This window comes from Pholcus phalangioides, unplaced genomic scaffold, assembly GCF_987345545.1.
Source record: "Pholcus phalangioides strain wild (caught in Gottingen) unplaced genomic scaffold, Ppha-v1.0 ptg000024l_1, whole genome shotgun sequence".
Lineage (NCBI taxonomy): Eukaryota > Metazoa > Arthropoda > Arachnida > Araneae > Pholcidae > Pholcus > Pholcus phalangioides.
The window spans coordinates 32,462,616-32,480,812 of record NW_028301616.1 but is presented as its reverse complement, the minus strand read 5'-3'; the positions used below and the strand labels follow the sequence as shown (position 1 = coordinate 32,480,812).

Genomic DNA, 18,197 nt, shown 5'->3' with positions numbered 1-18,197 from the left:
AGCATAGAAGCCAGAAAAATCCATTCCCAAGTATTCAAATAGTAAGTGGTTTTTGGAAAATTCATCACCGGAAAAATCATCGACAACAATTCATTGCCATGCAATTCCCTACTCGAAAAATTCATCGCTAAGAAAATTCACAGACAACAGTTCGACACGAATCACTGAGCTAGTAAGTGAGCGAGGAATTACCGAGTGAGTGAGTCAGTGAATGATACAATAGTTAGTGAGTGACAGAGTGATTAGTTTTGGTGAGTGAGCAAATTAGTGAGTGAGCGAGTCACAGTGAGCAACCTAGAGATTGAGTAAATCACCTAGTGAGTGATATAGTGAGCGACCTAGTCAGTGAGTAACAGAGTGAGCGACTTAGCTAGGGATTGAGCGAGTGACATTGTGTGAACTGGCTAGTTAGTGATAGAATGAATGACCAGTTAGGCGAGCAACAGAGTGAACGACCTAGTGAGTTGATGATTAAATGCATGACCTGTTAGTTGAGGATAAAATGAGTGGCCCAGTAAACGAATGGCAGAGTGAGCGTCCTAGTGAGTAAGTGAGTGACCTAGTGAGTAAGTGAGTCACCTAGGGAGTAAATGAGTGGCCTGGGGATCAAGTGAGTGACCGGCCTACTAAAAGAATGATAGAGGGACATACATTATGAGTGAGTGACCTGGTGAGCAAGTGAGCGACTTGGTGAGTGAGTAATATAAATGAGCGACTTGGTGACTAAGTGACAGAAAAAGAGTGACCCAGTGAGTGAGTGATAGAATGAGCTACCAGTCATTGACCTAGCGAGTGAGTGCCATAGTGAGTGACCCAGTAGTAGACTGAGTGACCTAGAAAGTAAGTTCGGGACATGGTGATCGAGTGTGTGACAGAGTGAGCGACCTAGTCAGTAAGTGAAGGACCTGGTGATTGAATGTGTGTGACAGAGTGAGCGACCTAGTCAAGGAGTAACAGAGTGAGCGATTTAGGGATTGAGCGAGTGACTGTGTGACCTGGCGAGTTAGTGATAGAATAAATGACCAGTCAGGGGAGCAACAGAGTGAACGACCTAGTGAGTTGATGATTAAATGAATGACCTGGTGAGTTGAGGATAAAATGAGTGGCCCAGTGAGCGAATGATATAATGAGTGACTTAGTGAGTGAGTGATATAATGAGTGACTTAGTGAGTAAGTGACAGAGAGAGCAACCCAGTGAGTGAGTGATTGAATGCGTTACCAATGATTGACTGGTCACATAGTTAATCATTCCAATATTTTCCAAGGTAACATTGGATTTCGAATCCCCGTCGCAACAATCGGATTGAGCTTACCTTTAAGAGAGTTACCTCCGATTTGCGTCGGATCAATAATCGCACATCCATTATCCTCTGTCTTGGTAAAGACCTTTTCGTTAGCTTTGGAAACTTCGTAAACTTTCACTTTTGAATTCATACTCAACATACTGCAAAAAAACAAACAATGCAAAGTCAAATTTTCAATCAAATTTATCGGGAATTTCTTAATTTGCAACAATGTGACATTTTCATTTCTATCCATTTTACAAGTTAATTCTCTTTGCGTGTGTGTCCAATCTTTCATTTATTGAAAGATATATATATAGTCGAATCCCGTTTTAACGAATACCGTTATAGCGAAAATATCGTTTTAACGAACACTTTCCTATTCCCTCAGATAAGTTTATATAGGAACAATGCAAAAACCTGGAATTCCCTTATAACGAAATTTCGTTATAGCGAAGTGATTTAACCGGTCTTTTTGGAATTCGTTATAACGGGATTCGACTGTATATATATATATATATATATATATGTATATATATATATATTTTTTAAAGAATTTCTTTGACGGAATCATGAAAAAAAGTTAAAATATGGCGTAGGTAAAAACTACGTCAAGTCATCACAATAAATAATTCGTCACTCCGGTTGAGTCGTCGTTTTGCTTCAGCTCCGTCCAACCTTCTCACATATACAGTCGAATCCCGTTATAAGGAACTCCAAGAGACCGGGTAAATAACTTCGTTATAACGAAAAATTTCCTTATAAAGGAATTCCAGTGTTTTGCATTGTTCCTATGTAAACTCATCTGAGAGAATAGGAGAGTGTTCGTTAAAACGATATTTCCGCTATAACGGTATTCGTTACAACGGGATTCGACTGTACAACAATGTTCATCAAGTGTGCTCAACCTTTTGGGTAGTGCGGGCCACTTGAGAAATCTGGAAATACGCTACAAGTCGCTCAGGTAATCTGAAAATCTGCCATGATTCACTTGAGTCATCTGGAAATATGCCGCAGTCGCTCGGATGATCTGAGAGTGTGCCGCGGAACGCTTGTGCGATCTAGAAATGTGCCGTACGCAACTTAAGTGAACTGAAAATGTGTCAAGAGCCACTTAAGCGATATGTAAAAATGCAATGGCCCACGTAAGTGAACTGTAAATGTGTCGCGGACCACTTAAGTAAATGTGCTGTGGGCTACTCAAGTTATCCCGAGGTGTGCCGTGAGCCACTCGAGTTGTGATTGAACCTTTCTTCGGTTTACCTAATGCCAAGAGAAAGGCATTTCTGCATGTTTTGAAAAACTGCTCAAAAACTACTCATGTTGAAAATATGTGCTTTTCAGAAGTAGAAGTCCCCAAAATAAAACATGAGTTAAATTGAAAGTAATCGAAATTAAAATTGAAAATTACTTTCAATTTTACCTTTTTTTTCACATGAAAAAAAACAGGAGAAGGGCATTTAATAAAGATGTTCGCCTCTTTTTCCTGACTAAATCTAATTTGCGATAATTTATTTAAAAGGAAGCTCTCTCTCTATCTCTCTCTCTCTCTCTCTCTCTCTCCTCTCTCTCTCCTCTGTCTCTCCCCTCCTCTCTCTCCCCACCTCTCTCTCTCTCCTCTCTCTCTCTTCTCTCTCTCTCTCTCCCCACCTCTCTCTCCTCTCTCTCTCCTCTGTCTCTCCCCTCCTCTCTCTCCCCACCTCTCTCTCTCCTCTCCCCCCCTCTCCGTCTCTCCCCTCCTCTCTCTCTCTTCCCCTCTCTCTCTCCTCTCTCCCCTCTCCTCTCTCTGTCTCTCCCCTCCTCTCTCTCTCCCCTCTCTCTCCCCCCTCTCTTTCTCTCTCCCCTCTCTCTCCCCTCCTCTCTCTCTCCCCTCTCTCTCCCCCCTCTCTTTCTCTCTCCCCTCTCTCTCCCCTCCTCTCTCTCTCCTCTCTCTCTCCCCCCTCTCTTTCTCTCTCCCCTCTCTCTCCCCTCCTCTCTCTCTCCTCTCTCTCTCCCCCCTCTCTCTCCCCTCCTCTCTCTCCCCTCCTCTCTCTCTCCTCTCTCTCTCCCTCCTCTCTCTCCTCCTCTTCTCTCTCTCTCCCCTCCTCTCTCTCTCCCCTCTCTGTCTCTCCCCTCCTCTCTCTCCCCTCCTCTCTCTCTCTCTTTCCCCTCTCTCTCTCCTCTCTCTCTCTCTCTTTCCCCTCTCTCTCTCCTCTCTCCTCTCTCTCTCTCTTCTCTCTCTCTCCCCTCTCTGTCTCTCCCCTCCTCTCTCTCTCTCTCTTTCCCCTCTCTCTCCCCCCCTCTCTCTCCCCTCTCTCTCCTCTCTCTCTCTCCCCTCCTCTCTCTCTCTCCTCCTCTCTCTCTCCCTTCTCACTCTCCCTTCTCTCTCTCTCTCTCTCCTCTCTCTCTCCCCTCCTCTCTCTCTCTCCTCCTCTCTCTCTCCCCTCCCCCTCTCTCTCCTCCTCTCTCTCTCTCTCCCTTCTCACTCTCCCTTCTCTCTCTCTCTCTCCTCTCTCCCCTCCCTCCCCCTCTCTCTCCTCCTCTCTCTCTCTCCCCTCCTCTCTCTCTCTCTCTCCCTTCTCACTCTCCCTTCTCTCTCTCTCTCTCCTCTCTCCCCTCCCTCCCTCTCTCTCTCTCTCAAGTGATGGATGTATATTCTTCTCTTGACCCTCTCAACACAAAATTTCAAAGGTGGCAACTGGTGTTGTAGGACTTGAACCAATGTTTTCCAAATGTCACGAATGGAAAAAAAAACAGGGGAAAATTTTCATTTGCCCACAAACTATTGATGGAAATTATTTAAAATTATGAAAAAGGTGAAATACAGTCGAATCCCGTTATAACGAACTCCAAGAGACCCGGTAAATCACTTCGTTATAACGAAATTTCGTTATAAAGGAATTCCAGAGGTTTTAGCATTGTTCCTATGTAAACTTATCTGAGGGAATAAGAAACTGTTCGTTAAAACGAGATTTTTGCTATAACGGTTTTATTCGTTAAAACGGGATTCGACTGTATATGAGTGTGTGGGTGAAATAGTATACCGATCCCAAAATATATATTATTAAAAAATATATATTTTTATTTCAAGGTAGATATATATATATATATATATATATACATAATTGAAAAATATATACAATCGAATCCCGTTATAACGAACTCCAAGAGACAGGAGAAATAACTTCGTTATAACGAAATTTCGTAGTAAAGGAATTCTATGTTTTTGCATTGTTCCTATGTAAACGTATCGGAAGGATTAGAAAAGTGTTCGTTAAAACGAGATTTTCGCTATTACGGTATTCGTTAAAACAAAATTCAACTTAATAAATTTCGTTAAAATAAATTAAAAAACTTCTATATAAATTCAACGCCAAATAAATATTAAACGCAAACTACAGTCGAATCCGGTTTTAACGAATACCGTTATAGCGAAAATCTCGTTTCAACGAACACTTTCCTATTCCCTCAGATAAGTTTACATAGGAACAATGCCAAAAACCTGGAATTCCTTTATAACGAAATTTCGTTATAACGAAGTGATTTACCCGGAGTTCTAGTTTCTAGTTCAAGTTTCTCTTGGAGTTCGTTATAACGGGATTCGACTGTACTTACTGCAACGCAATTTTGGTCAATTTCGTGAGAATGACCCGTATATATTTTTTTAATTAGCTTAAGTTGAAAAATAAAGAAAAAAAACATTGTTTGTGTGTTTATATATAAGATAGCCTATCAAAATGTCAAAAAACAGTAATTCCCGTAATTCCACACAACTATGGTCCAAACGCCCGTGTTGACTAAAACATCGATAATCGAAACGCTAACATCTAATGGACTATTTAATTACCAAATCAAAGATAGTGTAATATGGAGATGTGGTTATACAGTAGGACGCCCTCTCTCCGATACTTTCCCGCGAATAAGCTATTAACGCATAATATAAATAACGCATAGTAATATGAATACGATTCGATGATTTTTCACAAATTCACTTACTGTGAACGACGAGAGAACCTCGTGGCCATACTCTCTGTGGAACACCACGAGCAGTTGTTTCTGTAAGACACAAATAAAAAACAAAACGACGAGAGAGAGAGAGAAAGACTATCGTTTAAAACGATTTACAGACTCATTGTTGTTTGCAAATTTATTCTTTTCGCGTGGCTTTCAAAAAGAGCTTCATCCAATGACACTTGCTTCTGCCTCCTTTTATAGGATTTCTGTAAAATGGCAAATTACAGTGTTCGTTGGACAGATTCATTGCTCACGAACACTGCTACAGCTTCATTTGGGTGGTAATTTTCTCTACAGTTTTGCATATAGATCCCTACATTCTCTACACATCTCTTCTAATTTTATGTGTGGGACTTCTTCTTACTTCTCTCTTCCTCGGATGAGATACAGTCCATAAACTCTTGCTGGTGCGTGCAAAATAGATCATCTACCGTCAACGTCTAGACATTTTTCATCACGAGTTTTTGGATGTCATTCTCGTGCATCTCCAATCGATGGTCTTCAAGTACACGATATCTTCTACAAGTAGTGGCTCCTGTTCGTGAGCCAGTCCCCCCTCGAAGCCACGTTCAATAATGCAATCAGCAATATTGAACGTGCAAGAAGAACTTAAAAAAAACTTCAAGTGCACAATACACATGACTGCAATGTTAGTTTCGTGTCACAAATACTCACACTCGCACGTGTGTGTGTTAATTTTCCGAATGAGGCACGCTTACCAGCATAGGCGGAGATAGACATGAAAGTCTGGTGAGGGCACGATGATGATTGCTGGTGGGGGGGGGGAATGATGATGATGATGTGATGTCAATTCATATATACCCATATACAAATACAACGCCAAAACAGGCAAAATGCCCAACGAGGTGGCTGAGAAAAAGATGCCCATAAAAATATGGTTGTCATGTGTTTCAAAAATACAGCAACCCAATTAAAAATGCAATTAACAAAAATTATAAACAATATATACACATGATAAAATATTATACAATGCCCATAAAGAATACTTATGGTTGTCTTACATTAGATCAGTCGGCTCTACCTTTGACGCTGGAAATGCAATGCCCCACCCATGCTTCCCCCCCCCACTCCGTATCTCCGCCCATGCTTACCGGAGACTGTAGGGGAGAATATCACTCACAGTTCCATAGCACGTGTGTGGACAGAAGCAAAAAAACTATCGGCTCAGTTGTGATAACGTAAATAAACAAAGCACAAAAGTTTTGCTCGTAAATACGAATCATCGCTCGTGAACCGAGTCAAAATTTGTTCAAATTATTTCCCCGTTACGTGAGTTGCGAGTTAACCGAACCGTTAACTCGTTAATCGAAGTTCCACTGTAAATTCAAACGAATTCCCTCTCTGGAAATAAATTACCTTTTGGGTGAGACGATTTACATGGGAAACGACGTCGGTTAACACAAAATAAGAAGAGAACAACAACTAGACGCGTTTCGAAACTGTATGAAGTTCCTTTTCGAATCTTTGTCGAGATCATAGTTGCCCAACCTTTTTGTCCCATCGCCCCCTTCTTCAGCAATTTTTTCTCCCATCACCCCCAATGCAATCTAACCCACAGGATCCCATGTTATACCCATAGCTTCTACCGCCCCCTGGAACACTCCATCGCCCCCCGGGAGGCGTTAACGCCCACGTTGGGAATCACTGGTCTAGATCATTGAAAAACTCTCATTATATATTTAGTATTTGCCATTTCGCTATCATTCAGTTTTTCTTGGCAACTGAAGAAGAAACCACAGTTCCGAAACGCGTCTAGCTATTGTTCTCTTCTTATTTTGGGTTAACGAACGTTGTTTCCCCTATTATAATGAATTTGCTCTGTTTTTTTTTCGTCTCTCCTCATCATCATCGCGACGCTTTGTTGTAACCCTACGAAGTTGTTCTTTTTACCTCCCGTTTATTTCTGTACTCCTATTGTGTGTATTCCTATATATTAGTGATTTGTTTTTTTCTCCACGTATGATGTATCCGTCTATTAAATTGTATACCTTTATACACATGTAGGAACAAAAGAGAACAGGTAGGGTGAGGGTGAGAGAGAGAGAGAAAAGTGAAATCTATTTCGTACCTACTGTCTTATCTCTCTCTCTTATCTGTACATATTTATCACCGATTCCTCAGGTAGAGGTAATTCAAATTTCTTGTCAATTCCTTGTAAGCGAAAGGGTTGTCGTCATTCCACTATACGCCATTAATACGCCATTTTGGAGTCCAACCAAAGACATCCTATGTTTTAAACTGTAATATTCATTGACATATTTTAATTCAAATATCGGAGAAAAGTTGGGAAACAACATCAAAAACTTACGGCCACAACGCTCCTTTCATTCATTCATGCTGTCCTTTTCCCAATTTTCTCCGATATTTGAATTCGAATACCTCAGCGAATATTGCATGCAAAAACATAGGATCTTTTTTGTTGGACTCAGAAAAAGACAGGGTAACAACTTTCTAATTGGAAGTGAAAGGACAAGGGAAACGTATAAAATTTTATTTTTTTATTCTGTGTATTCTTTGTATTCTCACTCTGAAGACTGGTACAGAGTAGTTTTTTAACACATTTTGAGCATTTTCTTTAATTGAAACCATACCTCTATACGAACTGTTGATGAGATGAGAGCCGCATTAGCACTTACAGGACACCCTGTATATTGCCGTGGTTATGAAGTAATAAAAATAAAGTCCATCACATATATTTATCTCATTACAGTGTTTTCTAGCCGAAACGTGGAATGAAATTTCCAAAAATTCATACGCACATCAACAGATATGACTATAACTTATTAGCACAGTATCCTTCAAATTTTAGTTCATAACCTGCACCATTACTAGTTGGATTTATTGTGGAAAATAACAGAACATTCCATTCACGAAATTTTTTGCAATCCCGTTTCGAATATCAAATGAATTTTGCTCAAAATTCGACATAAAAAATGACTTTTTAACGGAAAACGACATGAATTGTCCGACATTTCTTATTATTTCCGTCATTTTGGGACACTTTCTATCAAAAAAAATGTTATTGAAGTTCACTCCAGAACCATTTTAAACAAAAGTGACAAGGAAGGGTAGCCGTCAAAATTTTCGATAAAGTGAGTGACGAATTCTCGAGATTTAACTGTACTTTTTTTTTTTTCAATTTTGTGAAAGAACAAACACCATTCAATTAAATAACATAACATTTATACGAGCGACATAAATATTGCGACTCACTTTGAGAGAAACCCGTGTTGTCCCCAATAAACATCTTCAGGAATGCTCAAAATGTTTTTGCATACATTTATTGGGGGGGGGGGTGACAAACATCATGTACGTGTGGCGGTGAAATAAAACATCTGGGTGTTTTCATACAAGCAGAAAAGGGAAAGCTTTACTTTGAACAGGTGAGTAAAATTCTAAAAATCCATTTCCTTTTCTAATATATCGTACCAATATGAAGTGATGCAATTCACGTTATTTACCATTTTCGTGTAGTAAATAATAATAATAAATGTAAATGTTCCCTCACTTATTGAATAGCAAGACATTTACCGTTATATATACGATGTCTATAAATTTAGGAGGGGGGGGTGCACAAATTAAGAGGTCCCTTTAAGAATAGAATATCGCCCCTGCAAAAACGTTTGCACCCTGCAGATAGAAAAAGTTTATGCACCTCGACTATGAGGGGGTCATTCAAGAGTTACGTCAGCATTGATGAAGGGAGGAGGGGGAGTTCGGGTTTGCTGACTTTGGATGACAAGGGGAGGGGGGGGGGGGTTTGAATGATGCTTACGTCATCAACCATTCTTTATGAAAAATATGAAATTTTCTTTTAATTGCATCTTATACTCGGTGTGACAAATACCGGGAGAGAAACCTTTCCCCTAGTTCTTGGGGGCACCTGAACTAACATTTTCTCTACAAGTACTCTATAGAGGTACTTTAGTGATCTAGAAATCTTCCGTGGATACTTCAAGAAGTGATCTGGAAACGATGTGTCCTTGACGCTCAAGTGTTCTAGAAATGTGCAGCGGACCACTTACGGGCTCTAGAAATGTGTCGCGGGACGCTTAAGCGTTCTGAAACTGTGCCGCGTCACTCAAGTGATTCTTAATGATGCCGTGCATCACTCAAGTAATTTGGAAATGTGCCACAGATATCTTGAGTGATGTAGAACTGGACTGCGGGCCGCTTAACTGCTCCGTAATAGTGCAACATGTCACATAAGAGTTTTCTAAATGTGCTACGGACCACTTAAGTGTTCTGGAACTGTGCCGTGGGTCACTCAAGTCATCTGTAAATGTGCCGCGGGTCACTCAAGTCATCTGTAAATGTGCCGCGGGTCATTAAAGTGATCTGAGAATGTGCCACTGGCGGACATGAGTGATCTGAGAATGCGTCACAGGCCTCCCTTGAATACTCTGGAATTGTGTCGCGGGTCACTTAAGCGATCTGTAAATGTGCCGCTCACTCGATTTTTACAAAATTAGGTTTCTGGTGGTGGGTCACATCAGACAACCCCCGACGATGGCCGCATTTAGCCCCGCGGGTCGTTGGTTTAGCATATATGGCTTGGAGGGTGGATCGCAAAAGAGAAATTATAGAGTTTTTAATCTTCAAACGGCATTGGAATAAACAGAAATTAATTATAATAACATGTAAAGGTATTTTCTTCCGAAATTTTAAACTTTTTCAAAATATTTTTTTTCATCGTCTGAGGGGAGAAGAAGGGTATAGGTGGGCTCGTAACACCCCCCCCCCCCCGCAGTACGTCTCTAATCCCCGATTGGAAGGTGATGTCCCGTTTCGTCCTTTCCCGATTCATCCTTAGTTCAAAATAGTCCCGTTTCATCCGAGCTCTTGTTTCCCCTCCCACTTCCCTGGATTACTGTCAATCAAGATAAAACAACCCGTGGTTTCACACTGAGAAGAAAGGCCAGTGATTGACGTACCAGCATAATGTCTGAAACAATTCATATTTGACCATATTACACAGGAATGTCCCGTATTTTTAGTGATATTCCTGTGTTTTTGGTACTTCTCACTTTTTTGTACAATTTTCTGGTTTTTTTTTCAACGAAGCATATTTGAAGCAGCATTCTCTACTGAAATTATGAATGAAGATAATTTTCATCACTTGTAAATTATATTATGATAATTACGTATAAATATAAATATTCATCTAAAGATATTTGTTGTATTCTAAGTTTTTTACCCCGTGGACTACAATTAAAAAAGTAATAGTTTTGATAGATATATTTCAATAGAATATATTTCACCATGTGACGTGTGTGGGTATATTTACCACGGGGTAAAAAACTTAGAATACAACAAATATCTTTAGATGAATATTTATATTTATACGAAATTATCATAATATAATTTACAAGTGATGAAAATTATCTTCATTCATAATTTCAGTAGAGAATGCCGCTTCAAATATGCTTCGTTGAAAAAAAAACCAGAAAATTGTACAAAAAAGTGAGAACTACCAAAAACACAGGAATATCACTAAAAATACGGGACATTCCTGTGTAATATGGTCAAATATGAATTGTTTCAGACATTATGCTGGTACGTCAATCACTGGCCTTTCTTCTCAGTGTGAAACCACGGGTTGTTTTATCTTGATTGACAGTAATCCAGGGAAGTGGGAGGGGAAACAAGAGATCGGATGAAACGGGACTATTTTGACCTAAGGATGAATCGGGAAAGGACGAAACGGTACCTAGCCGATTGGAAGGTAGGGGGCAGAGAGGTGTAGACATTTTGCTGATAAGGGGGGGAAAGGGTAAGAGTTGCTAACTTTCTCTAAAACAAAGCGGGTGGGTTAAAAATGGTGAAAAATCTGCTAACGTAATACTTGTATTTGTATTTGTATTTGTATAAATGGCTGCAGTGGTTCATGATTGTGTTGTCTCAGAGCGATATGGTGATCTAGTTTCGTGTTAAAAAGATCTCTCGGCGATCAGCGGTCATGTCTGACTGTCTGTTAAAAAAGATAAGTTCTTCTCCCCTTCCGGCACGAGTTTATTGTGATTAGTGCTTAAAGTTTCCAGGTGTCCTGGTTTGACAGAGTAGCCCGATTTCCTGTCAACATTTTCTGTTGGCACGGGATAACTAAGGCGGGAAGTGCTCCGCAAAAGACTTCATGGTACTCCGTGGAGATATTGGTGATTTATTATGGGCCGTGAGTTGTATCGAGTGGTCATTGTGATGGACTCGTATCGCGAGGGGACCTGGGATCAAACCCCCACCATCAAAATAGTGGTGGTCGGCTGAGTCATCTCCCCGTTGAAAAGTCTCGCCAACGAAGGGGGCAACAGGCCTACAACAGTACAATTTTTGAATCGTTTCAGTTCACTCATACTTAGAAAAAATTTATGTCAGATGGCAGCACAATAACAAGCATTACTCAGAAGCAAACCTCACGTTAGGTTCACAACACATACACTGACAGCTTCCAGCACTGCCCAGGTCTTCTTTGATCACCTGCTTTTTCTTTTCATTGAGACAGTGCGGTAGGCCATAATCTGGTTAGGAGGAGACGATACTATATATATATATATATATGCATTTTTAAGCCTTAAAATGGAATTTTAAGTTACTGTTCGTTATTTACGTATTTCTTTGACTTGTGTACGTCAGTGCCACCTATCGGCGGTTTTTTGAGTTTTTCCCCTGTTTTTTAAGTTTTACTCTTTTTAATTGAAAGGAGCAAAGAAAATACGAAAACTGACGAATTTATGTAAAAACCTAATGGATCTATATATAACGTTAGAATTTTATTCACATAAAATCCATGATCCAAGTCAAAAATTGCCAAACTATAAACTATTATTCACACGAGGGCTGGGCAAATCTATTGCCCGAAATTCCCGGGACATGCAACAAAATTCCGACCAGGCATGCATTTTTTTTTCGACCTCATACCCGACGCGGGCATGTATATGAAAAAAATTTTGAACATTTTCATTTCTTTCTTCAATTTTTTTTTTCATTCGCGATGAGGCAAGTGTTCCTACACACACATGCGTGAAATTTCACAAAGGCTTTTTTGGCAGTCATGATGCAAATGTGTAAAGCTGTTTTGTCTATTTTAGAAAATAGAAAAATATTTATGTGTGTCGCATTTTCTCTTGACACAAAAATATCAGGAAAAATACCCATCACAAAAATATACGATTTCTACTGTTTATCAAATAAAAAGTTAACTGTATGTTATATTTTCTAATATAATTAATCTCTCTAATTAATCCAACAATTAAGTAATGTTAATTGTTGGTTCCAAACTGGTATGCAACATGAAAACGATCGCAATACAGGGTGGACAAAACGTCCGTAGAAACTTTAAAAATTCATAAAAACCGGTAAAATAACCGAAATAAAAAAACGGTTTGCAGGGTTAGCATCGCTAGGGTACGGGAATTTTTTTAAGACGGGGGAAAAAACTCAAAAAACCGCCGATAGGTGGCACTGACGTACACAAGTCAAAGAAATGCTTAAATAACGAAAACAGAATGCCTCCAAATCGTTTATTACAGGAGTATGTGTTCCACCACAGGGGATATTGTCACAAATCCAGCAACGGCAGAGTGCACCAGGTCCACATAAACGGTTTACAACGGTGAAACGATTGTGGATTAGGAGCGCAAGATCTTAGTATCGTCTCATTTGCATATTTCCACCGAATCCCCTTGCCAGTGCCACCTATCGGCTGTTTTTTTTAGTTTTTTTCCAGTCAAAAGAATTCCCGTGACCTAGCGATGCTAATCCTGCAAACCGTTTTTTATTTTTAAACTTTCTACGGACTTTTTGCCCACCCTTTGTGTTATGATACTATGTATTATTTGTTTTTATGTTGCATATCGATGTAAATTTTATGCGCCAAGATGCCGGTTAATATGTTTTTGTGCCTACCGCTAAATTACTTTTCGCAAACATCAAAGAACATAGTAACTGGTATTTTGGCGTATGAAATTTACATTGGTATGAAGAATAAAAGAAACAAAATTGCAGTTTTACACCACATGTTGTTCATTTTTCATTTTGCACATCGGTTTCGAACGAACAACCATATTATTTTGAGAATTATGACAGCTAGTTTTTATTTTATTGAAATAGATGACAGCAGCGGACCTAGCTTACTGCGGTTTCTCGTATTTATAACCGCCAAAAGTATAAGTATATAACCAGAGTCCGGAAATTTTCTAATTTTTTTTTTTACCAGTTCCCAAATTATTTCTCCCATATTCATGCCATACAATAAAACCTCGTCAAATCATCACAATAAATAATTCGTCACTCCGATTGAGTCGTCGTTTTTCTTCGGTTCTGTGTCCAGCTTTCTCATATATACAACAATGTTCATCAAGTGTGCTCAACCTTTTTGGTAGCGCGGGCCACTTCATCGATTTGGAAACGTGCCGTGAACCAATTTGAGAAATATGGATATGTGCTACGAGTCATTCAAGTTATCTGAAAATGTTCCATTCACTTGAGTCATCTGGAAATATGCCGCAGTCGCTCGGATGATCCGAAAGTGTGCCGCGGAATCCTTGTGTGATCTAGAAATGTATCCTGTGTAATTTAAGTGATGTGGAAATGTTCCAAGAGCGACTTATTACCACGTAAGCGACATATAAAGATGCAGTATTCCACCTAAGTGAACTATAAATGTATCGTGGGCCGCTAGTGTAAATGTGCTGTGAACCACTTAAAAGATTTCGAGGTGTGCTGTAAGCCACTCGAGTTATGATTAAATCCTTTTTCTGATTGCCTAATGGCAGGAGAAAGGCATTTTTTACATGTTTTGCAACACTGATTAGAAACTAAGCACGTAAAAAACATGTATTTTCAGAAACACACGAGGTAATTGAAGCATAAATCATACATAAAAAACATCAGAGATACATGAGGTAATTGAAAATAATTTTCAATTATATATTTCTCACACAAAAACAAAATAACCAGGAGAAGGACATTTAATAAGGTGCTTTTCCTAAATAAATCAAGTTTGCGAATTAATTTACAATTCTAATTTATTTGAAAGGAAGATCAAGCGATAGATGTGTATTCTTCTCTTAACCCTCTCAACACAAAATTTCGTAGGTGACAATTGGTGTTGTAGGTGATCAGACAGGATGCTTACGTACCTGTCACCTGTCAGAGTCGTATCTAGACGTATCAGGGGTCCCATATCACGCCAACTGCACACGCCCCATACCATCACAGAGCCTCCACCAGCTTGAACAGTCCCCTGTTGGCATATAGGATCCATGGATTCATGAGGTTGTCTCCATACCCGTACACGTCCATCAGCTCGAAGCAATTGGAACCGAGACTCGTCAGACCAGGCAACGTGTTTCCAGTCCTCAACAGTCCAATGTCGGTGTTGTCGGGACCAGGCGAGGCGTAAAGCTTTGTGTCGTGCAGTCATCAAGGGTACACGAGTAGGCCTTCGGCTCCGAAAGCCCATATCGATGATGTTTCGTTGAATGGTTCGCACGCTGACACTTGTTGATGGCCCAGCATTGAAATCTGCAGCAATTTGCGGAGGGGTTGCACGTCAGTCACGTTCAATGATTCTCGTCAGTCGTCCCGTTCTTGCATGATATTTTTCCGGCCGCAGCGATGTCGTAGATTTAATTTTTTACCGGATTCCCGATATTCACGGTACACTCGTGAAATGGTCGTACGACAAAATCCAAATTTCATCGCTACCTCGGAGATGCTATGTCCCATCTCTCGTGCGCCGACTATAACACCACGTTCAAACTCACTTAAATCTCGATAACCTGCCATTGTAGCAGCAGTAACCGATCTAACAACTACGCCAGACACTTGTTATGTTATATAGGCGTTGCCGACCGCAGCGCCGTACTCTGATTGGTTCCATATCTCTTTATTTGCATGCGCATGCCTGTACCAGTTTTTTTGGCTCTTCGGTTTATATATATCAGAAACAGGAATATACACGGAAAGTGATGAAAAAAAAATTCTGTATCAAATAAGTTGTCAAATTTCAATAAGTCGAATGCGCAGCGGCGAGCATAAAACGACTTATCGGCAAAAAATTCGACTTATCGGAAATTCGAATTTCAGATTGGGATGAAAGGAAGGTTTGTCAAAATAAACAGCGCTATTTACGAATATCTTATAAGTAAAACATGTCGACCTGCTCGAGATGAAGAAATTCGAAAAGATAAGTTATTCCAATTTAACGATATTTAAATATTGGATGAGAATGTTATAGACACAAACGTACGAACTGTATTATGGAAACGGGCGCATACATGATACTCGTTTAACTGAAACGAATAATAAATAAAGAGGATCCAACATTACATTTCTGTCAAAAAATGCAGCGATTTTTGACTTTCACTCTTTTTTTTGTGAGAAAGTCATTCATTTTTTGAAAGCAGACAAATGAATCGGCTAATGAATCTATTAAATTCTATTGCTGAATTCTAAATTATATTACTAAATTCTCTCTGAATTCTATTACTAAATGCTGAATTCTGCCATTACTTAATTCTGACTTCTATTACTAAATGCTGAATTCTGCCATTACTTAATTCTGACTTCTATTACTAAATGCTGAATTCTGCCATTACTTAATTCTGACTTCTATTACTAAATGCTAAATTCTGCCATTACTTAATTCTAAATTCTGAATTCTATTATTAAATGCTAAATTCTGAATTCTATTATTAAATGCTAAATTCTGAATTCTATTATTAAATGCTAAATTCTGAATTCTATTATTAAATGCTAAATTCTGAATTCTATTATTAAATGCTACATTCTATTATTAAATGCTAAATTCTATTATTAAATGCTAAATTCTATTATTAAATGCTAAATTCTATTATTAAATGCTAAATTCTATTATTAAATGCTAAATTCTATTATTAAATGCTAAATTCTATTATTAAATGCTGAATTCTATTATTAAATTCTGAGTTCTATTATTAAATGCTGAATTCTATTATTAAATGCTAAATTCTACTATTAAATGCTAAATTCTATTATTAAATTCTGAATTCTATTATTAAATGCTAAATTCTATTATTAAATGCTCAATTCTATTATTAAATGCTGAATTCTATTATTAAATTCTGAATTCTATTATTAAATGCTAAATTCTATTACTAAATGCTAAATTCTATTACTAAATGCTAAATTCTGAACTCTATTACTAAATGCTAAATTCTGAACTCTATTACTAAATGCTAAATTCTGAACTCTATTACTAAATGCTAAATTCTGAACTCTATTACTAAATGCTAAATTCTGAACTCTATTACTAAATTCTGAATTATATTGCTAAATGCCAAATTTCTGAATTATATTGCTAAATGCCAAATTTCTGAATTATATTACTAAATTCTGAATTATATTACTAAATTCTGAATTATATTACTAAATTCTGAATTATATTACTAAATTCTGAATTATATTATTAAATGCTAAATTCTATTGCCAAATACTAAATTCTATTGCCAAATGCTAAATTCTATTGCCAAATGCTAAATTATACTTAATTCTAAATTCTATTGCTAAATGTTATTTTCTTCAATTTCTCTCATTCTCGAAAACTTCGACTTAAATGAAGAAAACTTCGAGTTATGGGAAAATCAATTTTAACACTAAAAATACGGAAAAAGTTCTAGAGCTGAATGAAAACTTCGACTTAAACGGATATTCGGGCTGTCAGAGTCCGACTTATTACGAATTGGCTGTATATTAAACGTAAACTACTGGGGACGCAAATTACACCAATTTCGTGAGAATGTCCTATATATATTTTTTTGAATTAGCTTAAGTTAAAAAAAAATACGTTTTTGTTTACGTATTCATAACATAAGATAGCCTATCAATACATGAAAAAAGGTTGCCAAAGACTATTAAAGTAGCAATAATATTGAAAATGTGAATTTGAAAGTTTTAAAAAAAAGGGTAAGAGTAGCCAGAATTTAACGTACGATTTTCACAATATTGCGCATTGAAACTTCGCGACAATTCGCTTAAATCGTCATTCCGCTTAAGGTGTCCGACTTCGTTGAAAACGTCATTTTGGAAGAGAATATCTATTTTTATTTTTTACGATAAGCCGTGTTTTTCGTGGTTCCAAAACAGGCCTTGTTTTGTTTAAATGATGCTTAGAATCAAAGTTACGTCCAGTTTAGGAGAGAGAAAGAGTTGGATTTTTTTACTTCCAAGTAAACCGTGAATAAAAACTTTAAACGCATTCAGCGAAGAATACTATTTTTGACATTTTACTTGAGTATTAAACACGATTTCAAAAAAAAACTATTCATTGTATCCAAGGGCGTAGCGAGGGGGGGGGACTTGGGGGTCTGGTCCCCCCCCCCCGAAATGTGAGAAAATGACCGAAAAAAGGGGAAAAGATGGCCAAATCCATTGTTCTGTCACTTTGGTCCCCCCCCCCGAACGAAATTTCTGGCTACGCCCCTGATTGTATCATTAGGAAACTGTAATATGATATTCTGCTATATATTGCCGTGGTTATGAACTAAAATCTAATGCATACATTGGTCTAGTTGCAGTGTTTCATAGAAGAAATGTAGAATGAAATTTCCAAAACTTCACACGTGCATCAACATATTTGAGTGTAACTTATTAGCATATAATACAATCCTTTAAATTTTAGTTTAGTTCATAACCTGCACCATTACTCGCTGAATTTACTGTGAAAATAACTGAACATTCCATTCATAGAATTTTTTTCAATCCTGTCAGGAATATCGAATGAATTTTGCTCAAAGTTTTACATAAAAATGACTTTTTCATAGAAAATGACATAGAGATTACCGAAATTTATTATTGTTTTCATCATTTTATGACACTCTCTATTAAAAAATTTTATTAAAGTTATGTGGTGTTTGGTCAGAA

General features: G+C 38.1%; 1 protein-coding gene across 4 annotated transcripts in view; it reads right to left on the bottom strand.

The window, feature by feature from the left end:
- The window catches only part of LOC149069260 (dietary and metabolic glutamate transporter-like), a 46,393-nt gene that overhangs the window by 27,700 nt on the left and 496 nt on the right, over positions 1-18,197 (bottom strand). For 2 of the 4 annotated variants that reach the window (XM_089250490.1, XM_089250493.1), the window contains exons 1-2: positions 5,259-5,312; positions 1,314-1,444 (exon numbers count right to left, since the gene is read on the bottom strand). In XM_089250490.1, coding sequence (XP_089106616.1) covers positions 1,314-1,444; positions 5,259-5,287 — 160 coding nt within the window. In that variant the 5' untranslated portion in view covers positions 5,288-5,312. Of the gene's footprint in view, positions 1-1,313; positions 1,445-5,258; positions 5,313-18,197 lie in introns of those variants that run through there. The other 2 variants (XM_089250491.1, XM_089250492.1) reach the window with 1 other exon arrangement.